Source organism: Triticum urartu, chromosome 7 (assembly GCF_003073215.2).
Source record: "Triticum urartu cultivar G1812 chromosome 7, Tu2.1, whole genome shotgun sequence".
Taxonomy (NCBI): Eukaryota; Viridiplantae; Streptophyta; class Magnoliopsida; order Poales; family Poaceae; genus Triticum; species Triticum urartu.
In genome coordinates, this window is record NC_053028.1 from 673,322,284 (window position 1) to 673,344,419 (window position 22,136).

A 22,136-nucleotide genomic window follows, 5' to 3' on the forward strand; every position below is an offset into this window, starting at 1 on the left:
TGTAATGCGGAAGATAGGGATTGTGATGGGTACTTGTTATATTGACTTTTGCGTAGACTCCCCGGCAACAGCGCCAGAAATCCTTCTTGCTACCTCTTGAGCACTGCATTGGTTTTTCCCCGAAGAGGAAGGGATGATGCAGCAAAGTAGCGTAAGTATTTCCCTCAGTTTTTGAGAACCAAGGTATCAATCCAGTAGGAGGCTATGCGTGAGTCCCTCATACCTACACAAAACAAATAAATCCTCGCAACCAACACGATAAGGGGTTGTCAATCCCTACACGGCCACTTATGAGAGTGAGATCTGATAGATATGATAAGATAATATTTTTGGTATTTTTGTGATAAAGATGCAAAGTAAAATAAAAGCAAAGTAAAAAAGCAAAGGAAATAACTAAGTATTGGAAGATTAATATGATGAAGATAGACCCCGGGGCCATAGGTTTCACTAGTGGCTTCTCTCAAGAGCATAAGTATTCTACGGTGGGTGAACGAATTACTGTTGAGCAATTGACAGAATTATGCATAGTTATGAGAATATCTAGGTATGATCATGTATATAGGCATCACGTCCGATACAAGTAGACTGACTCCTGCCTGCATCTACTACTATTACTCCACTCATCGACCGCTATCCAACATGCATCTAGCGTATTAATTTCATGAAAACAGAGTAACGCCTTAAGCAAGATGACATGATGTAGAGGGATAAACTCATGCAATATGATGAAAACCCCATCTTGTTATCCTTGATGGCAACAATACAATATGTGCTGTGCTGCCCTACTGTCACTGGGAAAGGACACCGCAAGATTGAACCCAAAGCTAAGCATTTCTCCCATTGCAAGAAAGATCAATCTAGTAGGCCAAACCAAACTGATAATTCGAAGAGACTTGCAAAGATAAACAATCATACATAAAAGAATTCAGAGAAGATTCAAGTATTGTTCATAGATAGACTTGATCATAAACCGACAATTCATCGGTCTCAACAAACACACCGCAAAAAGAAGATTACATCGAATAGATCTCCACAAGAGAGGGGGAGAACATTGTATTGAGATCCAAAAAAGAGAGAAGAAGCCATCTAGCTAATAACTATGGACCCGTAGGTCTGAGGTGAACTACTCACACTTCATCGGAGGGGCTATGGTGTTGATGTAGAAGCCCTCCGTGGTGGATACCCTCTCCGGCGGAGCTCCGGAACAGGCCCCAAGATGGGATCTCGTGGATACAGAAAGTTGCGGCGGTGGAATTAGGGTTTTGGCTCCATATCTGATCGTTTGGGGGTATGTAGGTATATATAGGAGGAAGGAGTACGTCGGTGGAGCAACAGGGGGCCCACGAGGATGGAGGGCGCTCCTGGGGGAGGGGGGGTAGGTGCGCCCCCTACCTCGTGGCCTCCTCCTTTGTTTCTTGACGTAGGGTCCAAGTCCTCTGGATCATGTTCGGTGAGAAAATCACGTTCCCGAAGGTTTCATTCCGTTTGGACTCCGTTTGATATTCCTTTTCTTCGAAACCCTGAATAGGCAAAAAAACAGCAATTCTGGGCTGGGCCTCCGGTTAATAGGTTAGTCCGAAAAATAATATAAAAGTGGATAATAAAGCCCAATAATGTCCAAAACAGTAGATAATATAGCATGGAGCAATCAAAAATTATAGATACGTTGGAGAAGTATCATCGACGCTGCATTACCCCCATGAGGTGCCTGCCATCGCGATTGTTCTTGTGCGGACCCCACCAACTTTCCTATTGTTGTGCTACTCGTGGCTTTGGAAGCACCAAAACTAATGGCGATACCCCATTTCTCCAGCATGTGCGGCGCCTATACCGTGATGACGCAATCCTATGGCACCAACGTCTTCCGGCTGATCACCGTGGTGATGTTGACTCGTCGCTCTCCCGCTTTGCTTCTAACATTCCCTAGATACGATTGGATTTTCAATGGATGAATAGAAGAAATTAAATCTACACCGTGTACTTGGTGCATAGTTCAATCCAAATTTGCATGCCTACTAATCCTAATGCCATATGTCGATAACCAGTCATATATTGGTTATCCGAACTCTCATGTGAAAGGCACATGTAACTTACTGGTATACACACCCAAACACGACTGAATAGCCAAGGATATCCCGATTGTGTCCTCCAGTGCCAGTGCGAGACACGAGAGAAATAATGGAGGCCGGGCCCTGGGATCCGCAACTCTTTCGAACATGACTACTTCTTCTCCATGCCGCTGGTCCAGTGGGGTCGTGGCCTAGATGACTTCCTGTCCGCGATCGACCACGGCATGTTGGCTTCGGCGGCACGCCATCAGCCCATCCAGGAGGAAGAAGAAGGTCGGCCCACATGAACATGGATACAGGTTTTTTTCTGAAGCTGTTTGTACTGCTAGTTTGGTTAGTAGATCTATAAAAAATACAATCTCTTATTATGTTCCTTATTATTATTGTTTTAGAAGGAAATGGCATCTGCCCCGGTTCATTTCCTCAGAAACGAAACCAAACAGAGTACAATTTATTACAGCACGTGGGGGAAGATTGCATCATGAACCCCGGCAACATTCAGGCTAGCAGGAAATAGAATAAAACAGGCTCTAAACCACCCGAGGGGGAGCCAAGCATACAAGAGAGAACAAATGGATCTTTGGAGCACTTTTTTGTCATCCCTCCAGGGCTACCATGTTGTCTACACCTATCCACCCTCCCGCTTTCCTCATAGAGTATTGCAGCCACAACTCCCTCTTCCTCAGCCTGGCTCTGGCCAGAGCAGCAGTGGTGGTCTTCTGGCAACCTCCCATAGAGATGTTATGAACCTCTCCACGAGCTCTTTTGCGCCGCCCTTGCACAAGATCTTCCATAGATTGCAGAAACATGCTATCTTCTTCAAAATCACCTACACTCCCATCCAGGTGGCATTGTTAAAACATAAATCATTTCTATATTCTCCAGATAGCCAAGAGAGTAGATGAGGTAATCAAATTGTCAGGATGCAATGATTTATTTTTCCCCACATTTTTGCCACATTTTCCAAAGTGGCGAGGGGTACACACCCAGTAATGGAATGAATAATTCTCTAGATTTCAGCAGCAACATCACACTCAAAGAAGAGGTGATTAGTTGTTTCATATTCACATCAGAATAGGCAACTAATATCATTTAATTGTTGTTTCTTACTTAAATTCCCTCTAACTAACAACTTGTCATGAGCCAATAGCCACAAGAAAATATGAATGTTAGGGGGCACATGTATCTGCCAAATATCAGGGATATTAACAAGGCTAATGCCCCTAAAGTTAATCATGACATACATAGATCTAACAATATATTTACCATTAGATTCTAATTTCCAAATTAATGCATCATCCTCATCAGATAAGCTGATAGATTGAGCAATACTAACTAGATCAAAACAGAGATGCAACAGTCTATTGTCCACACACCTCCTTAATGTGATCTTAAGATTTACCTCATCCCAAAGGTCAGCAATGGGGATATTATGCTCATTATAAATACTATATAACTCCAAAAATTGGGTGGCCAAGCTACAGGATCCAAACCAATGATCCTCCCAAAAGTTTACTTTTCTCCCATTTCCAATTTTGCATTGGAAACCTACTTTGGCAGCTTTAGCTGCCTAGAGTACACCTTTCCAAAAAGGAGAGGAGTTGTTATCAGGACAAGAGAAAAAATATTGGGATTTCTAGTTCTATATTTGGAATCAACAATCTGCTTCCACATCTCTTGGTCTCCCAACTGGTATTTATAAACCCATGAGGCTAGCAGGCTTAGGTTCATTTCAGCAATGTTAGGTACACGTAAGCCACCCTATTGCTTCTTCTAGGTAAGAAGCCCCCAATTAGCTAGGTGGTACTTGTGATGTCCCTCAAATATCCCAGAAGCGGTGAGCTATCTGCGAATTGATCAGATTAATAGCCCACTTGGGGAATTTGATCATACTCATAAGATAAGTAGGAATACTAGTTAAACAAGCCTGGACCAACACTAGTTTCTTATCATATCCTAATAGCCTTCCTCTCCATCCAGCAACTCTTTTTAAGACTTTTTCAACCACAGGTTGCAAGTCTTCTCTTCTGAGTTTTGAGTGGTGAAGAGTAAATCTAATATATTTAAGGGGAAAGGATCCCAGACCACAAGATAAGCTCCACATTCTAGGTCTCTTCCTCCTTAACATTGATAGGTATTATATCACTTTATGAAAGTTAATCCTTAAGCCAGACATTTGTTCAAAACAAGAAAGCAACCATTTTAAATTCTTAGCAGATTCAAGGTTATTTTCCAAAAACAGGAGAGTATCATCTGCATACTGCAAAGTAGTTATCCCCTGAGGAAAAATATTAGGCATCAACCCAGTTAACATTTTGTTTTTAGCAGCTTTATTTAGCATTCTGCTAAATACATCAACTACCATGTTGAAAAGCAGAGGCGAGTAAGGATCACCTGGTCTCACACCCTTAGAGGTCTCAAAAAAATCACTACTATAGTCATTAATTCTAACACCTACAGACACTTTATATAGAAGAGATTCAATCTTCTTCATCCATTTAAGGCTAAATCCCCTCTGGTACATCACATCCATAAGGAATTCTTTACTAATTCTATCACATGCCTTCTCATAATCAAGCTTAAAGACAAAACCTTCTTTGTCATTAATAACAACATCATGAATAATTTCATGAGCTATCACCACACTTTCCACTATGAACCTGCCTTTAATGAAGGCAATTTTGTTTTGAGAAATGATCTCATCACCAATCTCCCCTAACTGATTAGCAACACACTTAATAAAAAAATTGAAGCTACAATTGGTCAAAGCAATTGGCCTAAATTTTTGAATGGTACTAGCATCAGGTTCTTTTTGGGATCAAGGTTAATAAATAAAAATTCAGCCTATATAGATCTAAGGAGTCATTGTTCCAGACATCTACCATAAACATAAGATCACTCTTAACAGTGGACAAAAAATGTTGATAAAAGAGGAAGGGGAAGCCATTAGGGCCAGGAGACCCTCAGCATAAGATCCAAACACTGCTTTTTTAACATCTTCTTCTATTATATTGATTTCCAACTTTATATTATTTTCATTGGATACCCTTTTAGAAGGGTCACAAAAATTATCATCTAAGGATATATCTAGAGTATCTTCTCTACCAAATAAGTGCTTGCAGTATTATATACAATAACAATTTTTTCAACATCTTCAACGGGACCATTTGGTCCATTTAGCATGGAAATCAGCTTCTTCCTCCTTCTTTGATTAGCCAAAGCATGGAAGTAAGCATTATTTCTCCATCCTTCTAAGATATTTCTCTCTCTGGATCTTTGTCTAGACTTAATCCCCTCCAATCTTCGGATATTTTGGAGGTCTAGAGCTATTTTATCCATATGAGCCTTGGAAGGTGGGGATAACACCTTTGTTTCAGATTCAATGTCTAATAGATCATACTCAGCAACCAACTGTTGTTTGGTTCTGTTTTGGGCAGCCTCATAATTGGCATTCCAACCCCTACACACTTTCCTCAGTATTCTAATCTTGAATTGCCACCTATCTAAAGGGTCTTTAATAGAGCAAGGAGTATTCCAACATTTCTTAACCATATCCTCAAAACCCTTTACCTCCAACCACCATTTTTCAAACCCGAATTGCTTGTTTTTTGGTAGTTGGATAGATCCATATCAAAAACTAGAGGGGCATGATCACTACCCATCCTAGGGAGGGATTTAAGTTTGATAGAAGGGAATATAATTTCCTAGCAGGTAGAAATAAAAAACTTTATCAATGTTAGCCATCACTAGATTATCCTGGTTATTGGCCCAAGTAAACTTCCTACCAGAATTTTTGATTCAATTAGACCATATTTGTTAACCCAATCATTGAATAGGCTTACCCAATGAAAGTTAACCACCCCAGTATTTTTCTCCTCACTACTCCTAAGTAGGTTGAGGTCACCTCCAATAATAGTGGGACCCAACCAAGCATCCATACTATTATGGAGCTCATTGATAAATTCAAGGTTGGAGTTATCATATGCTGAACCATATACAACTACAAATCTCCAAGTTTTCTTATTCTTCTTATCCTTAAGCAGACAAGTGACAAAAATTCTAAGGTATCAACAGAGATAATTTGAAATTCCTCATGTTTAATACCAACCAAGATACCCCTGCTGTACTGTTAGCTGGTAGCCAGTGCCAGGAGAAAATATCTTGTGGGTCAATGTTAGCAAGTTGTATACTACAAAATGAATATCTCTTAGACTCAGAAAAACCTACCAAATCAGCTTGGGTGTCTCTAATTAGTTGACCCACTGCCTCAAGTTTTCAGGCTTATTAAGCCCCCTAACATTCCAAAATAGGCCTACTACCATTATTAAGATCTAGTTTTCTACAACTACTTTTTTACCTGAAACTACATCAACCTATGTAGGTATATCAACATGGTAGCCACAACTGTGGGCACACCCTTATTCTACATTGCCTGAATGAGCGTTACTAAATTCATTAGCACTGGTATCTATGTTATCAGGAAGAGAACACTCTGGATGCGAATCTTGAAAGGCAGATAACCCACTGTCCTCTACCAGCCTAATGGCATGGATATTATGAGATACAATATCTTCATCATTGCCTAAATTCGGACCAGCTTTTTTGGCTTTCAACATTAATGCATCATCATTAAATGTAGAAAAGGAATTAGAGTTTCTATTACCTTTAGGTATCTCCAGGTCTTTGAGCTTTCTGAGATCTTCAGCCTTTTGTATGGTAGTTCTCCCATCTATTCTAATTCTAGCACCCACCCTGGCGCCACCACAGGGCCCAATTTTTGGCCTTGTCTAAAGGATGTGGAAGCTGCTGGGTTGGAGCCTCTAAGATTGTGGCCTCCCCATCAGACTCCGCATCAAACTGCTCAAGTAACTGAGTACCAATGTTCTCAGTAGGCTGTTTTTGCTGCACATCTTTCTTTGCATTGCTAGCTTCACTCAGACCTAAGATAACACTTTGCACCTTTTGTTCCAGAGAGTTCATCAACTCCATAGGTGTTTTGGAGCTAGAGGGAGCTTTGTGGGAGTTCTGAGGCTGACCACATGCAGTTTGGTTCTTGTTCTTGTCAGTCTCCATAGGTTTTGGTCCCTGCATCTGCATATCTTTCTCAGGATCTCCCTCTAGTAAGTCCTCATCAGATTTCTCTCTCTCTCTCCCTCTCCCCATCTCTTTCTCTCTCTCCCTCTCCCTCTCCCTCTCTCTCTCTCTCTCTCTCTCTCTCTTCTGTCCTGGTGTTAGCCACCTCGAAGACAGATTCTGTTTCCACCAGAAAAGAGATAAGAAATAGTTCTGTATCAATCTCAACTAGCCTTTCGGAGGGAATTTTAGACACATCTCTCACAACAACCTGAACTTTGACCTTTTCATAAAAACATCTGAAGATCTCATGCCAGTCAACATTAACCAGGATGCCCAAAATATATGCAATTTGTGAGATTACTTTCCATGTGAGTTTATTGACAGGGATCCCCACCATAGACACCCACACCTCTTGAAGCTCAACATAAGCAACCTCTTCACCATCCCATTTGTCAAAAGACACAATAACCCCTTTTTCTAAGATTGATGGAGGGGAGCTCAACTAAATCCTTTACTTTTTTATCCGGTGGAAACCTGACCAGGAAGCATTTTTTCAGTCAGCTGTCTCACCTGCCATGGCCAGTTAGTCTTCCCGATTTCAGAGAAGTTTCGCTTCAGTTCTCGAGTAGAGATAGAACATTCCTCAATCACAGCAACACACACATTAGACAGGTTAAGCCACTTAACAGCATCCTTGTGTCCAGACTCAATGTGGAAGAAGCCCAGTCCAGCATTGGCACTGCCATAGTATTGGGCAACAACTTGAGGTTTGTACCATTCCACACAATTGTCCATGTGATGCCCAGACTTGTGACAAATGAAACGATTTTTGGGCAATGGACAAGTCCCAACAAAGTGAGCTGGCTCTCCACAGTTGTAACACATCACATCCTTCCTCTTTTTCTTATCATAATTGATGACAGCCCCCTCTTTCCTATTTTGACCACTGCCTGCTTCATCAACACTTCTTGACTTCCCCTGTTGCTCCTTCTGAGAATCGAAGCTCTTGTTCTTCATTTTCTGTTGAGGGTTTTGGGAATTCCGGCGGCAGGTGCTTGATTGCCCTTCCTCATACCCTTGAAAATGAGACCCACCTTGGAACTGACCGGGAGAAGGACCATATTGCAGTTGTCGTTGTTGCTGCAGCAGCATAACAGGCATAGCAGAAAGGAAATGTTGAGGCTCCTTTTTTTGTTGTTCCTAATTATTTTGAAGAAAGGAAAGTACACTATGGAGACAAGCAATTGCCCAAAAGATAACATGTGAAAAGAAAGGGAAAAATCTAGTAGTACCCGATTTGTTGGGATCATTATCAGGAAAAGACATTCCCCATTCCCATGAATGATGGATCCCATCCGGCCGTGCCTAGAAGACTCTCTTGCCTCTTGGCATCTCCCATCCCCATCGTTGGTTCCAGAGAGAAGTTGGAGACAATGGACGCATAGGGCCGAGGAGCAGAGCAGAGACGACAGCACGCCAGTCGCCTCACTTCCCCGCAACCCCCCAAGCCATTCCCTCGAGCCCGTCCGCGGTTGACTGACCCGCTCCCGCTCCCGCTGCCGCTGCCGCCCGGGCCCCGCCCCGCCCCTCCCGCCCCCACCCGCCAGCCACCGCGGCCGGGGCCACCCGCCGCCGCCGCCGTCGCCGCGGCAGCATCCGGCCGCCTGCCCCCTTCCGGCCCCGGCGGGGGAGTGGTCCGGTCCGGTGCGAGAGCGACCCGGGCGGGTCGGACTCGAGTTGGAGTCCGGGTCGGACCCGCGCGGATGGTCGGTGGCGGCGGGGGTGCTGGCTGGGCGCGCAACCCTAACCGAGCGCTGCTCCTGGTGGCGGCCGGGCGCTATATTAGATGCCGGGGGGCGGGATCGGCGGGGGCGGCCCAGGCTTCGACTTCGACTTCGACTTCCCGGCGGTGATCCAGGCGGCGCTCGTCGGCTTCGTGCTCCTCGCCGCCGCGGCCGCCGCGCTCCGCCGCGCCGCCTCGCGCTACTTCCTCGTCGACGCCGCGGGCTTCGCCGCCGCCTACGAGGACCACCACCACCACATCGCGCCCGCCTACGCGATGCCGCCCCAGGGGGATCAGCAGCCGCCCCCCTCCTCGCCGCTGGGGCAGGGGGGGCAGCTGCAGGCCGCCGCGCCCGAGCTCGGGCCCTGCGCCCAGTGCGGCGCCGCCGGCACCAAGAAGTGCTCCGGCTGCAAGCGCATGCGATACTGGTGCGCCCCCTCTCCCCCCGTCCCTCCCCCTCCCTGTTTCTTGGTATGGCCTAGCTGTGCGCGTGATCTTGATTCATGCATTCTCCCCGAGCTCGTCTCCCCCTTTCTGCGATTCGGTGGTCGATGCGTGCAATTGTGCGGGGATCCTTCACGGTTCTTGGCCGTACCCCTGCTGTGGTCCGTGGCTGTGAATTGTGATTTTGCTGTAGTTTCTTGGATGCATTGGGCAATTTGGTCCTACCCCTGCTGTCCATGATTGTGAAATTGTGATTTTGCTGTCGTTTCTTGGAGGCTTGGGTAATTTGGTGTTTAGGACCGGTGATTTAAGTGGTTCTTGAGGATCCAAGACACACATAGTTGATGGAAACATCTGTTCTTGGGAGATTATTGAGTGATGATCCTGCAGTTGGTGCATGCAATTATGCAGGGATCTTTCACGATTCTTGGCTTTACCCCAGTTGTCCATGATGACTGAGTTGTGATTTTGCTCTTGTTTCTTTGATGCTTGGGTAATTTAGTCTTCAGGATCAGTGATTTTAGTGGTTCTTGAGGATCCAAGACATACGTACAACATTGAAATCTTGTTCCTTGTGCGATTTGGTTGTGTACGTCCTAGCCTGCTAGGGCCTGCTATAGATATTAGTTTGTTTCCTCAGATGCATGTGAAAACGGTGCAGTCTTTGATAGTCGGAGGCTATGTATTTGAACTTGGTCATTGCCCAATATTGATTTCATTGCGTCCAAATCCAAACAGCATCGGAAGTTTGCTCCGAGGCGTATTTGGGGAACAACCAGGCAACATATAGAGTTGAAAATAGTGCTTAACAGAAGTGTATATCTTCAAGAACTATCCCCCCTTTTGTATTTTTCTTATCCTATACCTTTTCTTCTAAAAGAAAGCAAAGATGTTATTCTCTATTCTGCGTTTTATCATGAGTAATCGGTTGATTTGGTTAGTGTTTGGACAGGACAATCGGAATTTAAGTATTTAATGTCACTAAGGCTCTCATACTTTGTGCGGTTTTGGATTGTTTCAAGTGACTGCCTATCTATTATCATGTAATATATGGCGTACTGATGAATTTCTCTTATCTAGATGGTGATCGTTTCCACACGTCAAACAGAGAAGTTTTTTTTTATAAAAGGTTTTTGCCTGGTTTGGTTGTAACAAAAATGGAGTTCATCTTGTGTATTTTGGTTTATTTTGTAATGTTTGGTAATTTTGGCCCATAGCAAAGTTATACATTTTCATCTTTCAATGCGCTGTTATACCCTTGGTGTTGCTTGTTATGATACATCAATTGAATAGACTCATGAACAACAGATCATTTGCCTGAAGGTTGTCCCAACTCACATCCTTGGAGTTTCTATGCACTGTTTTGTTGTCTAACTAGCCTCCAGTCATCAATATCACATAGTTTTACACTAGTGTATCATGCTGCTATATTTCTCCTGAGCATATATGTCTTACATTTATGCTCTTATTTAGTTCTGGAGAATGTCAGTCAAAGCATTGGCAATCTGATCACAAATTCAAGTGCAAACAAATGAAATTATTGGATCCTATTGACAAGTTACCCTGTGGAGTTGAGGCCAACAGTAAGAAGTCACCTGTCTCTGGCCATCGTGGTATCTCATTAGTGCCTGGCCATCGAAAATTAAACAAGGTGTGCAATTATACTCTTGACCTAGAAATTCTTTGCACTTGGATGAAGAAACAGATTTTCAACTCATGTTCCATTCACAGGTCATCTATCCTTATGATGATTTTTTAAAGCTGTACAATTGGAAGTGCAATGATTCGAAATACAGCGATTTTTTAACTTGTGGGCTTGTGAACTGTGGCAACAGGTATGTTGGAATAATATACTATCTTTGCCCCACCTTTTGCTTGACAAACACTTGCTTAGAATATCTAATAGTTCTTGTTCCTTTTGTGCAGTTGCTTTGCCAATGTGGTTTTACAATGTCTGTCATACACAAGGCCACTTGTGGCCTATCTATTAGGAAAGGACCATTATAGGCAATGTAAGTGATGGTTTACGATGGTCATGTAATATGTAGTAACATCTAGCTTTATCTTAACAGTTCTACGCAACTCAACATTTTCAGGTGCTATAAGACATGAAGATTGGTGTTTCTTATGTGAGCTGCAATCTCATATTCAAAGAGCGTTTGATAGTGTACACCCATTTGCTCCCACGAACATTCTTTCTCATTTACCAAATATTGGTGGCAACCTTGGCTTTGGTAGGCAGGAAGATGCTCATGAATTTATGAGGTGAATTACTTTATGTGCTTGTATGTGGGTTTGCTATCTCTCTCTTGTATTGTCTTGAATGCTATGTGCTGCGTGTTCTATTTATAGGTTTGCAATAGATAAGATGCAATCAGCTTGCCTTGACGAATTTGGAGGTGAGAAGGTCGTAGATCATAGCACCCAGGAGACAACTGTTATTCAGCACATATTTGGCGGTCGTCTGCAATCTCAGGTCCCATTTGTTTCCACATTTAGTTTAATATTTTAATTTATAATCAATGAGTCTGCCTTTCTGATTGCTCTGTTTTTAATCAGCTTTAAATTCTGAAGGGATATGTCTTTCAGTATGCATCTGTTGCATTCATCAAATGCCTAACATTTAAATGGGATGTATGTGCAGGTTCAGTGTACTGCATGTGGTATGGTCTCAAATCGCTATGAGAATATGATGGACTTGACAGTTGAAATTCATGGTGATGCTGAATCCTTGGAAAAATGCTTGGATCAGTTCACTGCTATAGAGTGGCTTGATGGGGACAATAAGTACAAATGTGATGGGTAAGTCCTATTTACAGCATCTGCACACTTATGTTATGTAGCAACAAATGTTACAGGTTCATATTTTTTTATATATATGATTTAGTTTGGGCATATATATGCTGAGACCGGCTTGTTCTTGTTAACTATTAAGGATTTGTACATAATGATGTTCACTTGGTCTGTTGATGTCTTCCGAAAATACATGATGAGACATTACTTTCAATAATGCTATAAATAGCCAGGAATTTAGCCTGATTATGTCTTGTGAAATTCTGTGAGTTGGTGATTATATTCTTAGTATATACTTTTTGAATTTAAATAAGAGTTGATTTAAAGCTGGAGTAATTTGATTATGTTAATTACCTGGAGCCATCCATCCTCAGTCTTGGTCTACTACATATTTTTGGCAAGCACAAGTGATGCATTTGTTGTTCAGACCCTTCTCTCTTTTGCTGACGTTTATCTATTTTCAGACATTGTAGACTTCAGATTTAAGTATTGAACATCTTACAGTTCAGCAAGCTCCAAACATACTTTACAGACATTGTAGACTTCAGATTCACAATCTGAATCAAATGCCATCTTTTTCTAAAATATTGTCTGCTTTTGTGCAGATGTAATGACTATGTTAAAGCACGGAAACATCTCACAGTTCATCAAGCTCCAAATATACTCACTATTACTCTCAAAAGATTCCAGGTTAGGACATCAGCCTGTTAGAACTATATCATGCTGTTGTATTATGAAAGTGGCACCTAATATGCTTTTCTGTGGTTATCAGAGTGGTAGATTTGGAAAACTGAACAAGAAAGTCACATTCCCTACGAAGTTAGATTTAACTCCATACATGAGCACCACTGATGGAACTGACCAGTATGATCTATATGCTGTCGTTGTTCATCTGGATATGCTGAATGCTTCGTTTTTTGGGCATTATATATGCTACATAAAACATTATCGAGGACGTTGGCTTAAATTGGATGACTGCAAGGTACATGTTCACTCTATATTATAACCATACAGATATATGTGAGTCGTAATTCCAGTTGATCCATTTTCTTGCTTTGATTTGTAGGGGATGGCTGTTGACGAGGAGGAAGTACATGCTCAAGGTGCCTATATGCTTCTATATAGCAGGTAATTATCATGTATGTCCTCGTCTAGGGAATCAATTTCTACTGAAAGGGGAAATGTCACATATATACATCTTACCTGAATCCAGGTCCTTTTCTATTGCTACTTGATGTAAGCTTGAGTTGATTATATCTACTTCCTTGCTGATCTTTGCATATTTTATACTCTAGAATTGTGTGGTCATCTTCATTTCCAACAACATACACTATTATGCAAAAGAAAGACCTTTCATATAATATGTGCCTCCATATTGTTCTGTTGTTGTATAATATGTGGCTTCACCATTTTAGGATAACAGCTGCCAGATGGAACTTTCCTGACCACCGAATTTTCTTTCTTTATCATACTTTCATTATTTTGTCTCGTGCAAAAATTATTTCTCTGTTTATTCCACAATTTATTTTTCATAAATTTAACTAGTACAGTATCATTTTGTCTGTGACTGTTCTAACTAGTTTTATTTCATAAAATTTCGTAATTTTTTTAATACATTAAAATGTTCCGGATTTGTCTTATTTCCTTATTTTGTTTTGTTCACATTTTTTTGTGGTATTTCTCCATTTAATCCATTTTTGTCACGAATATAACTAGTATTACCTGTCTGAGACTATGCTAAAATGCTCTGGACATGTGGGCTTACAAACTTGCCTTTTCCCTTTACGACTCTGCAGGAGAACAGCTCGTCCTGTACCACTTCTTCCAGTCAAAGAACCAATAAAACATGAGAAACAGTGCAAAGTTCCTCCTTTAAATGGACAAAATCATTTGATACCTGAGGATGTGTCATTAAAATGTGAATCATTGTCAAAGCCTTCAGAGGATCTACGAGAAGATTCTGAATCCAGCAATGACTCTCTGCATAGAATGGATACCGTCGACCAGGTATCAGACCTGGATTTGCATATGAACATTGAGAGAGACAAATTCGTTACCAATGAAAGTATACATCAGCCAATTTCATCGGCATTACATGTCCTTGAAGAAGATACTAGAGACTCAGGTTCTCTGTTAGAAGGCAACAATACCATGAGAGCTGACCAATTTGGCAATTCTGCATGTGAATCCTCTTCAGTTAATTCCTCTGAAGAGGAATGCAAGGAACCTGCCCCAGGTATTGATTCAGTTGACTACATGGATATTGATATGGAAGCTGGAACAGAAGTTGAAACACAGAATGTGCAACAACAACCTATCTTAGGTGATTCAGTTGGAGTGATAGGCAACAAAACATCAGTCCCAACCTTTGAGAATTGTATGGCAGGAAAACCAAAACCACTCTTTTCTATTGGTTTCCTTGACAAACCCTCAAGAAAGAAGTCCGACTCTAGGGAAGAGTGTCAAAATGGTGGCAGCATGGCAGTTTCCTCCCAAAAAATAGATGGTCATTGTAATGAACATCTCAGCAGGCCAGAGCAAGGACTTATTGCCAACTCCCTTGGCGGCAGCCCATCCTCAGCAAATGGAAGTGTACATTGCAATGGGGACGTGTTTGTGACTCCTAGCAACGGAGTTCTTGTCAATGGTGATACACAATCCGACAATTATTCCTTGGATGCAGCAAAGAGAGATGTACCTTCTGTTAGGGGATTTAATCCAAGGCCTTACAGATCACCATCAAGCAGCAACCCAAATCGGAATAATACAAGCAAAGGGGAAATGTCATTCTTCCCACGTGGTTTCCTTGCAAAGCCTCGTTCTGGAGAGAAAGCAGTCAAAGTTGATGATGGGTTGCCATTTAGTAATGGAAATGGCAAACCATCATCATCATCCTCTGTGAATGGCAACGGCATATCAAATACCAATTCTTCACCTCGAAGCACCACAGGTGGCATGGGCATGTCTCCTGGATTCCTTGCGAAGCGTTCCAGGGAGTCTGCAGCTGCAAGCTTTATGGGTGATCTGCAGAGCAGTAACACTTCCAGGGAGCAAGAACATGTTGGTGCTGCAGCACTACTACCTGACAAGATACAAGAAAGGCGGAGTTCCTATTGCACCACAAATGGCATTGATGCCCAACACGGAGCAGCTTCCGTTCATGATGTGAGTGGTCACAGTGATGAAAACGGGCACGCATTCGTGGGCACCAAGAAGGGCATCCATGGTGAAAAAAATGGTAGCAATGGAACCCTTGATATGCATGACAGCAGTTGCCAAATGGATGAAAACGGACATGGAGTTCTGGATATCAAAGATGTCGTCTTCAGAGAACAAAATGTCAGCAATGGAACTCTCGATACGCATGGCATGGGGTCCGAAGATGCTGACCACGTCGTCAAGTCACCCGCTGCTCCTGCCCATGACGGTCTGCGACGAAGATTAACCACCTCAAAATATTTTGATGAGAGTAGCATGGACGAGCAATGAAAGCTGAAGGTAGATAACCCGAAGAGGAGCCATGGGCAAGGAAGTGGTAGAAGTGGCTGATTGGATAGGTTACCTGCCATTGCAAAAATTGGATGATACAGTAGTAGTTTTGCCTCCCCTCCACCATTTTTGGTGTCCCTCGTGGCTCCCACTTGTCAGAGGGGTGGAGGGGTGTCTCTGGGCCTCCACACAATTTGCAGAGGCTCAGATGCTCCCCTGGTGCCATGTTTCTCTCCCTTGTTGCCATTATTGCTAGGTACATAGCAGAGTCTAGGCTTACCTTCTTTTCGTTTACCTTGTTAGCTTGAATAAACACAAGTGCTGACTTGCTTTGTCATGGAAGCTTAATCAATCAATTGTAGAGGAAATGATCTGATTGTGTTGTTCACTTTAGTTTCTTCATTTTCTGTCGACTGCCGGTGCATGTTATATTTCTCTTGCACTGCGGTGAACTTTTGCTGGTTGACGAAGTGTTTGTTGCTGTTTTATCTTTGAAAAAATTGCTTGCATCATGTAACAGAAGTAGCAAGTGTATTAGATGCTTAGTTGGGGAATAGGATTTCGACGATTCTGCCTCACTCTTATTAGTTATCATGGTCAGTTGTGTTGATTTAGAAGTAATTTGGGGAACAACTGTTTAATGCAAATTTCTTTGTGTTGAATATGCAACAGTAGGCTTATTTAACATGAAAGTGTCTTTATTTAGTTTTGTGTAGAAGTTGAAAGTTTTATGTAGGTTCTTCTCTCTTATAGGAGATACAAAAGCAGAGTCAGGACGCCGCCTCTTTTGACTCCTTGACTCCTTTATTTAAACGAGATATGTATACTTTTATGAATTTGTTCCGCCTAACTCAGAAATCACACACATAAATATACAAAATCGCATGATGGTCGGAGCAAAGCCATGGATACGCCACCCACACCAAATCAACAAGTTCCCTCGCCTTGGCTTGGTTAGGGCAACTCCGACGCCGTGCATCGGTTTGTAATCGTTCGGACAACACATCCAACACCGTGTATCGAGCGTCCGTGGACCAGACGTCCTAAGTCACACAATCCGGAAGCAAAGCTAGGGGAGGTTTGCGGGCGTCCGGACAACCGCCACATAGGCATTTGACGTCCCGGACCCAGCCAAAACCGAGGAGGAGCCTGCACATTTGGACATTTCCACGGCATTTCCGGGCGAAAGCCTGCCCTATCCCACCCTCTCCGCCACCTAGTTCCCACCCGTTTCAACGTCCACCGCCACGATGGAGCCAATCGAGACGGTCGCCGTCACGCCCAAGCAGGAGCACCCGTTGGTGGTGGCCGCCCACATGCCAACACGGTGACACGCAACACCAGTTGCCGCAAATAGAAGAAAAGGAAGGGCAACACAGCAAGCCGGTCAACACTTGAGAGTATGGGCTGGGCCGAGGAAATAGCAGACAACCCCGCTTCGTGGCTTAAGCCCAGGATGGTGGTGGTGTGATGTACCTTGAAATACCTCACCTTGGCGGTTGGCGCCCAATGTGACCGCCTCAACCAACAAGTTTTTCCTCTCCTCGCCGGCCGGAGCCTAAAAAACCAGGAACCTCTCCCTTGCCCTCTCTCCACGGCGCAACGCCCACTCCAAAGTGGCATAGGGCCGATGATCCCACCTTGTGCCGAAAGTACGGGACTACCATGGTGTCAGGCACCTAGAAATGCCCTGCCTTGGCGCTCAAACCACTTGTGGTCATCTAGGAAGTCGCAAAGATGACCAAAAACACAAAACCAATGAAACATGAGAAGTAAACACGACGGCAATCTCAACACCACCAATGATGTTGTCAACCGTCCCCCTGACAGCCAATCGTACCAAAACACGAATGTCTCCTTGGCGTCACACATGCTTCCTAGTGTCAACAAGGGATAACTCCACATCACACAGTCTTACAAACATAAATCCACATCGAAGCAGGACATGGGAGATAAGGGGATATCAAGAAGCACATCACAACACAATGCAGCGAGCCGAGAACAAGATCCCGCAAAAATAAGGCACAAGAACAACAAGAGTAAGGATTTGCAAAAAAAAAACATGACATGGGCTGGGCCGAGCGAAAGGCCGGCAAGCCCACATTGTGCCCAAAGCCCGGGACGGCCATGGCGTGAGGCACCTTGAAATACCACGGCTTGGCGCCCAACGTAACCGCCTCAACCAACAGCTTTCTCTCGCCTCTCCTCGCCGGCAGGAGTCCGTCGCCCTCCTCCATCGCGTAGCGCTCACCTCCAAGCGTCACAGCGCCGGCGACCGATGGACCAGTTCCACGACGGGCAGCACGTGCGGCTGCGGAACCGTCGGCGCGGCCGGTACGTCCGCGCCGCCGCCGACGGGGTGAGAGTCACCCTCAGCCGGCGCCGCGCGTCGCTGAACGTCGCGTGGACGGTGCACGTCTACCACAGCGCCGACGGCGACGGCCCGTACCTGCTCCTCCACAGCGCCGCCTACGGCCGCTACCTCGCCGCCACGGACATGCCGCTGCCGGGCGGGCACGGCCGCTTCCGCGTCGAGCAGCGCAGATACGACCAGCCGGAGCTGAGGCCCATCATGTGGCAGGCCATCGGGGCCGGCGGCGGGGGCAGGGTCATGCTCCGCAACGTCGGTGGCCTCCACCTCAGCGTCCGCGTCCGCGGCAGCCGCACCATGTTCTACTGGGCCGTGGAGCCCATCCCCGCCAGAGAGGCCGCGCCTCGCCTTCCACCGCCGCTTTCGGTGAGATAAGTCTCGAATTGCTTCTTGCCGCCATTGTTGCCAACTCTGTTTCTCGAGATTCAGGTTCCTGATAGCATCCGTGCTTTCGATCAGAAAGAAAATTCAGAGTCGAAATTCAGATTGCTTCTTTGATCTGATTTGATCTCCTCCTCAACATAACAATCCATGGTTCTTTGGCAGTTCGGGCAGGAGGAGCCGAGGGCGGAGCGGCGGATCCGGGTCGTGCAAGCCACCGCCGAGGGGCTCTACGCCGACGAAGGCTGGTCCTATTTCCAGTTCTTTGGGAGGTGCGTGAACCACCTGAGGAACGCTCTGGCCAGGCACCTCAACCTGCCGCGGAGCCCCGCCTTCGTCATGTGTGTGCGAGCGGGCCGCCACGGGAGGCTCACCCCACTCGTCGTCGACCTGCCCCACGGCGGCTCCGGCGAGACCCTCGAGGTCGTCGTCATGCTGTCCGGGACCCCTGGTGAGAGGCTATCTCCCATGTCTTACTGAATTTGTTATGCACAATGTGCAGATCTGATCGTAAAAGATGGTCTGAACTCTGAACTCTGAAGCTAGTAGAAAGAAACTACTGTTTCCACATTTCTTTTCTTGATCCAGATAATTCAGCTAGTAGAAAGGAACATTTTGCCACTAGTAGAAATTATGGAGCCTAGAGAGCCAAAACAAAGTTCATTCATCTCATTTCATCTTTACAAAATTCAGGCTGTATACTACAATGGACAGTGCATAAAAGCATAGTTCCTTGCACATTTATATTGTTTTGGGTTCTGCCTTCTTGACGCCGTCATTATACTGTTATTGATCATTGGTCTGCCACTTAACTTCCACATTATTTCTGCTGATTCAGCCTGTGATGCGCTGCGGCACCCGGACATCGACGCAGAGTAGAGAAAGATCAGAGCTGGAGTATAGAGAGCTCACTTCTTCACAAGTTTCGCCACCTCCGATATGATGACAGCAGAAATTGTGCCTATAGATAGATAGATAGAATAGATATAGATTGAGAAAATTCAGCAGCTCTAGTGTTTAGCTGAACTTGGTCCGTTCCTGACAGGACAGGGAGAGGGGGAAGCCCTGTCTGTTTTGGCCTCGCTGCTCTATGATTCAGAACTGCCGACGAAGGCATTGTTGCGTCCCCATGGCTGAACAATGTTTGTTGTGATGCTTGTCGTAGTAGTTGCTACATTGTCGCTCTTCTGATATTCATTTCTGTGATGTGATTGCCACCGTTTCTTTTCACTGTAGGGGGTTCCTGTAATGAGTAATAAGTTGATGATCCTGCAAAAAAAATAATTAGATCATGCATTTCGCGTAACTGAAAATGCTGTGATTTTTGCAATGAGTTGATGGTCCTGCATCCCTTTTAGAATATGCATTTCGTGTATAACTGAATAATGTACCGGGTTCTTCCTGTGAGCAGTAATGGGATTTTTAACGCATGAAATAAAAATCAAATTTTATCCAGGAGCTCTACATGACAACTAGTTTCTCCACATCACACTGTTTTCAGGTTCAAGTTCTGCAAGTTTTTTCTGGGCAATTTTTCTTTTGGTTTTTTCAAGCACGGTTTTCGCTTGGTTTTCTCTTTCTTTTTCCTTTTTATTTTTATTTTTCATGAACTTTCTTTTGAATTTGTGAACTTTTTAAAAGTTTGTGAAACATTTTTTTCAAATCTGCAATTGTTTTCCAAATTGGAGAACATAATTCAAACTCGTGAAATTTTTTCAAATTCATGAAATTTTGAAAATTTTAACTCATGAACAATTTTTAATTCATAATATTTTCCAATCCATGAACCATTTTCAAATTCACGATCTTGTAAATTTTTTAACCCGTAACAATTTTTTAAGTCGTGAACTTTTTCCAAATTTGTGAACTTTTTAAAATTTAACTCGTGAACACTTTTCAAATTCAAGAATTGTTTTTTAAACTTGTGAACTTTTTTGAAATTTCATGAACTTGTTTCAAAGCTAGTGGGCGAAGCAAGCACGCGTGCGAAGCTGGCGAGTAGGCGAGCAAGCTGGCGCAATAATAGGCCATGGCCTAGCAAGCGAACGCCAATTCCTAACTGGCGCTTAAAGCGCTGACTACGAGCTCCACAAATAGACCGCGCCACACACATGAATTTGTTCGAAATTTCAAAAAATGTTCGCCTCTTCAAATTTTTTTCAAAAAATTACAAATATTTGTATTTCAAAAAATTGTAGAGAAATTTCAGAAAAAAAATATGTGTTTCAAAATTGCTCAGATATCAAAACAAATACATTTTTTAAAAAGAGCAAACAAAATTTTCAACATGAACAGTATTTAAATTCTTTGACATTTTCTGGAAAATACTAAAAAATTGAAAATTTAAAAAAATCTTAGAAAAATATGAACAAAAGTTTGAAACCAATTGTTTTTTTAGAATTTCCTCAAACATTTTTGTATTTGTGTAGAGAGAGAGAGAGGGAGAGAGAGAGAGAGAGAGAGAGAGAGAGAGAGAGAGAGAGAGTGAGCAACGGGCGCTGTAGAGGATAAGGGTAGCACAACAGTAGCGCGGGGAAGGATCCGCGCCACTACTAAGCTCATCACTTATAGCACGGGATCCAAGTCAACCCTACTGCTAGTCGGAGCCCACAAGCTGGCCCCGTGTATAAGTAGTAGTAGCACGTGGTCCATGTCCCGTGCTACTGCTATGAGGTTAGAAGCAGCGTGAGTTGTGCAGCCAACGCTGCTACTGTTGCCTGCTCCGGGGGGGGGGGGGGGGGGGGGGGGGGGGGTGATGTGGGGGATGCTTAGCAGTAGCGTCGGGTTGCCCAGCCCGCGTTGCTACTGAGATGTACCTATAGCGTTGCTTCCAGTCCCGCGCTGCTACTGAGATGTACCTGTAGCGCTGCTTTTAGTCCCGCACTACTGCTAATTAATACTGGCGCCGGCTTCAGACCCTGCGCTACCGCTAAGTATCTATTTATAAGGTATTGTCTAGTAGCGTGAGCGACATTGAAAGAGGGACTAATAGCACTTATGGTTGTATCATTAGCAAGCTAGTTTAGTTAATTGTAAGTTTATTTTTGAAGGTCGAGCATCAAACACTAATGCAGATAGATTAGCTAAGTTTTCAAACACTCTTTATTAATGATGACATCTATGGTTTATTCACCACATGATTATGTTGTTATACCAATTCATGTGGACTATGATTAATAAAGCTTAGCTATATCCCTAAAAAAACTACAGTAAGATCGGGGGGCGAATTTGCCATTGGAGGGTCTGTGTAGAATTGGTTAGCGCAACTTTCTATCGTCGGGTCGCTGGTTCGTGAGCCGTGCGTCACTATTTTTCATCTTAATTTCTGATATTGACAGACGGGCCCACTAGTCATTGAGACATGTAGTATTCAAGTAATCCTATTTTCACCGCTATAAGTGGGCCCCATGACATGTCAGTGCCACGTCAGCCATATACAGTGCGATGTCGACATCTACAAATGGGATTATCATCGTATTTGCAGGTTTGTGCCAAGTTTTAGAATCAGCTCGGCATATTTTTTATGTTCAGACACTAAACCGAATATCCGTGGTAAATTGAAGCACCACTGATATATTTACCTCTACCAGAACCGCTAGAGAAACCGATTTTCACGCGGTAGCACCTCGGTTCGGTAATAGGGGAGAGTGAAGGTAAGACCGTAAGAGTGCTCTGGATATGGGTTGGGCCAAAAAGATGTCAGAGAATCCCAGCTGGTGCCCAAAGCCCG

General features: G+C 43.8%; 2 protein-coding genes across 2 annotated transcripts; both read left to right on the plus strand.

Annotated features, from left to right (window-relative positions):
* Window positions 1-8,551: 8,551 nt before the first annotated feature.
* LOC125524222 (ubiquitin carboxyl-terminal hydrolase 42-like) lies at window positions 8,552-16,042 on the plus strand. Its single transcript, XM_048689292.1, has 11 exons — window positions 8,552-9,356; window positions 10,846-11,023; window positions 11,104-11,207; window positions 11,299-11,384; window positions 11,469-11,637; window positions 11,725-11,848; window positions 12,017-12,174; window positions 12,771-12,855; window positions 12,938-13,147; window positions 13,232-13,293; window positions 13,962-16,042. The coding sequence occupies exons 1-11, from the start codon at window positions 8,992-8,994 to the stop codon at window positions 15,652-15,654; spliced, it is 3,234 nt and encodes a 1,077-aa protein (XP_048545249.1). The 5' UTR covers window positions 8,552-8,991; the 3' UTR covers window positions 15,655-16,042.
* Window positions 16,043-17,884: 1,842 nt separating this feature from the next.
* Window positions 17,885-19,285, plus strand: LOC125519360. Its single transcript, XM_048684197.1, has 3 exons — window positions 17,885-18,391; window positions 18,572-18,857; window positions 19,245-19,285. Exons 1-3 carry the CDS (start codon window positions 17,933-17,935, stop codon window positions 19,283-19,285), a joined length of 786 nt encoding a protein of 261 aa, XP_048540154.1. The 5' UTR covers window positions 17,885-17,932.
* The last annotated feature ends 2,851 nt before the right edge of the window (window positions 19,286-22,136 follow it).

Bases quoted from the DNA above. Each gene is read 5' to 3' on its own strand.
- LOC125524222 (XM_048689292.1), top strand. From the start codon at position 8,992: ATGCCGGGGGGCGGGATCGGCGGGGGCGGCCCAGGCTTCGACTTCGAC. The intron at 9,357-10,845 runs GTGCGCCCCCTC...GCTCTTATTTAG, and splicing joins TGCAAGCGCATGCGATACTG to TTCTGGAGAATGTCAGTCAA. The intron at 11,024-11,103 runs GTGTGCAATTAT...TTCCATTCACAG, and splicing joins GCCATCGAAAATTAAACAAG to GTCATCTATCCTTATGATGA.
- LOC125519360 (XM_048684197.1), top strand. From the start codon at position 17,933: ATGGACCAGTTCCACGACGGGCAGCACGTGCGGCTGCGGAACCGTCGG. The intron at 18,392-18,571 runs GTGAGATAAGTC...GTTCTTTGGCAG, and splicing joins GCCTTCCACCGCCGCTTTCG to TTCGGGCAGGAGGAGCCGAG. The intron at 18,858-19,244 runs GTGAGAGGCTAT...CTGCTGATTCAG, and splicing joins CATGCTGTCCGGGACCCCTG to CCTGTGATGCGCTGCGGCAC.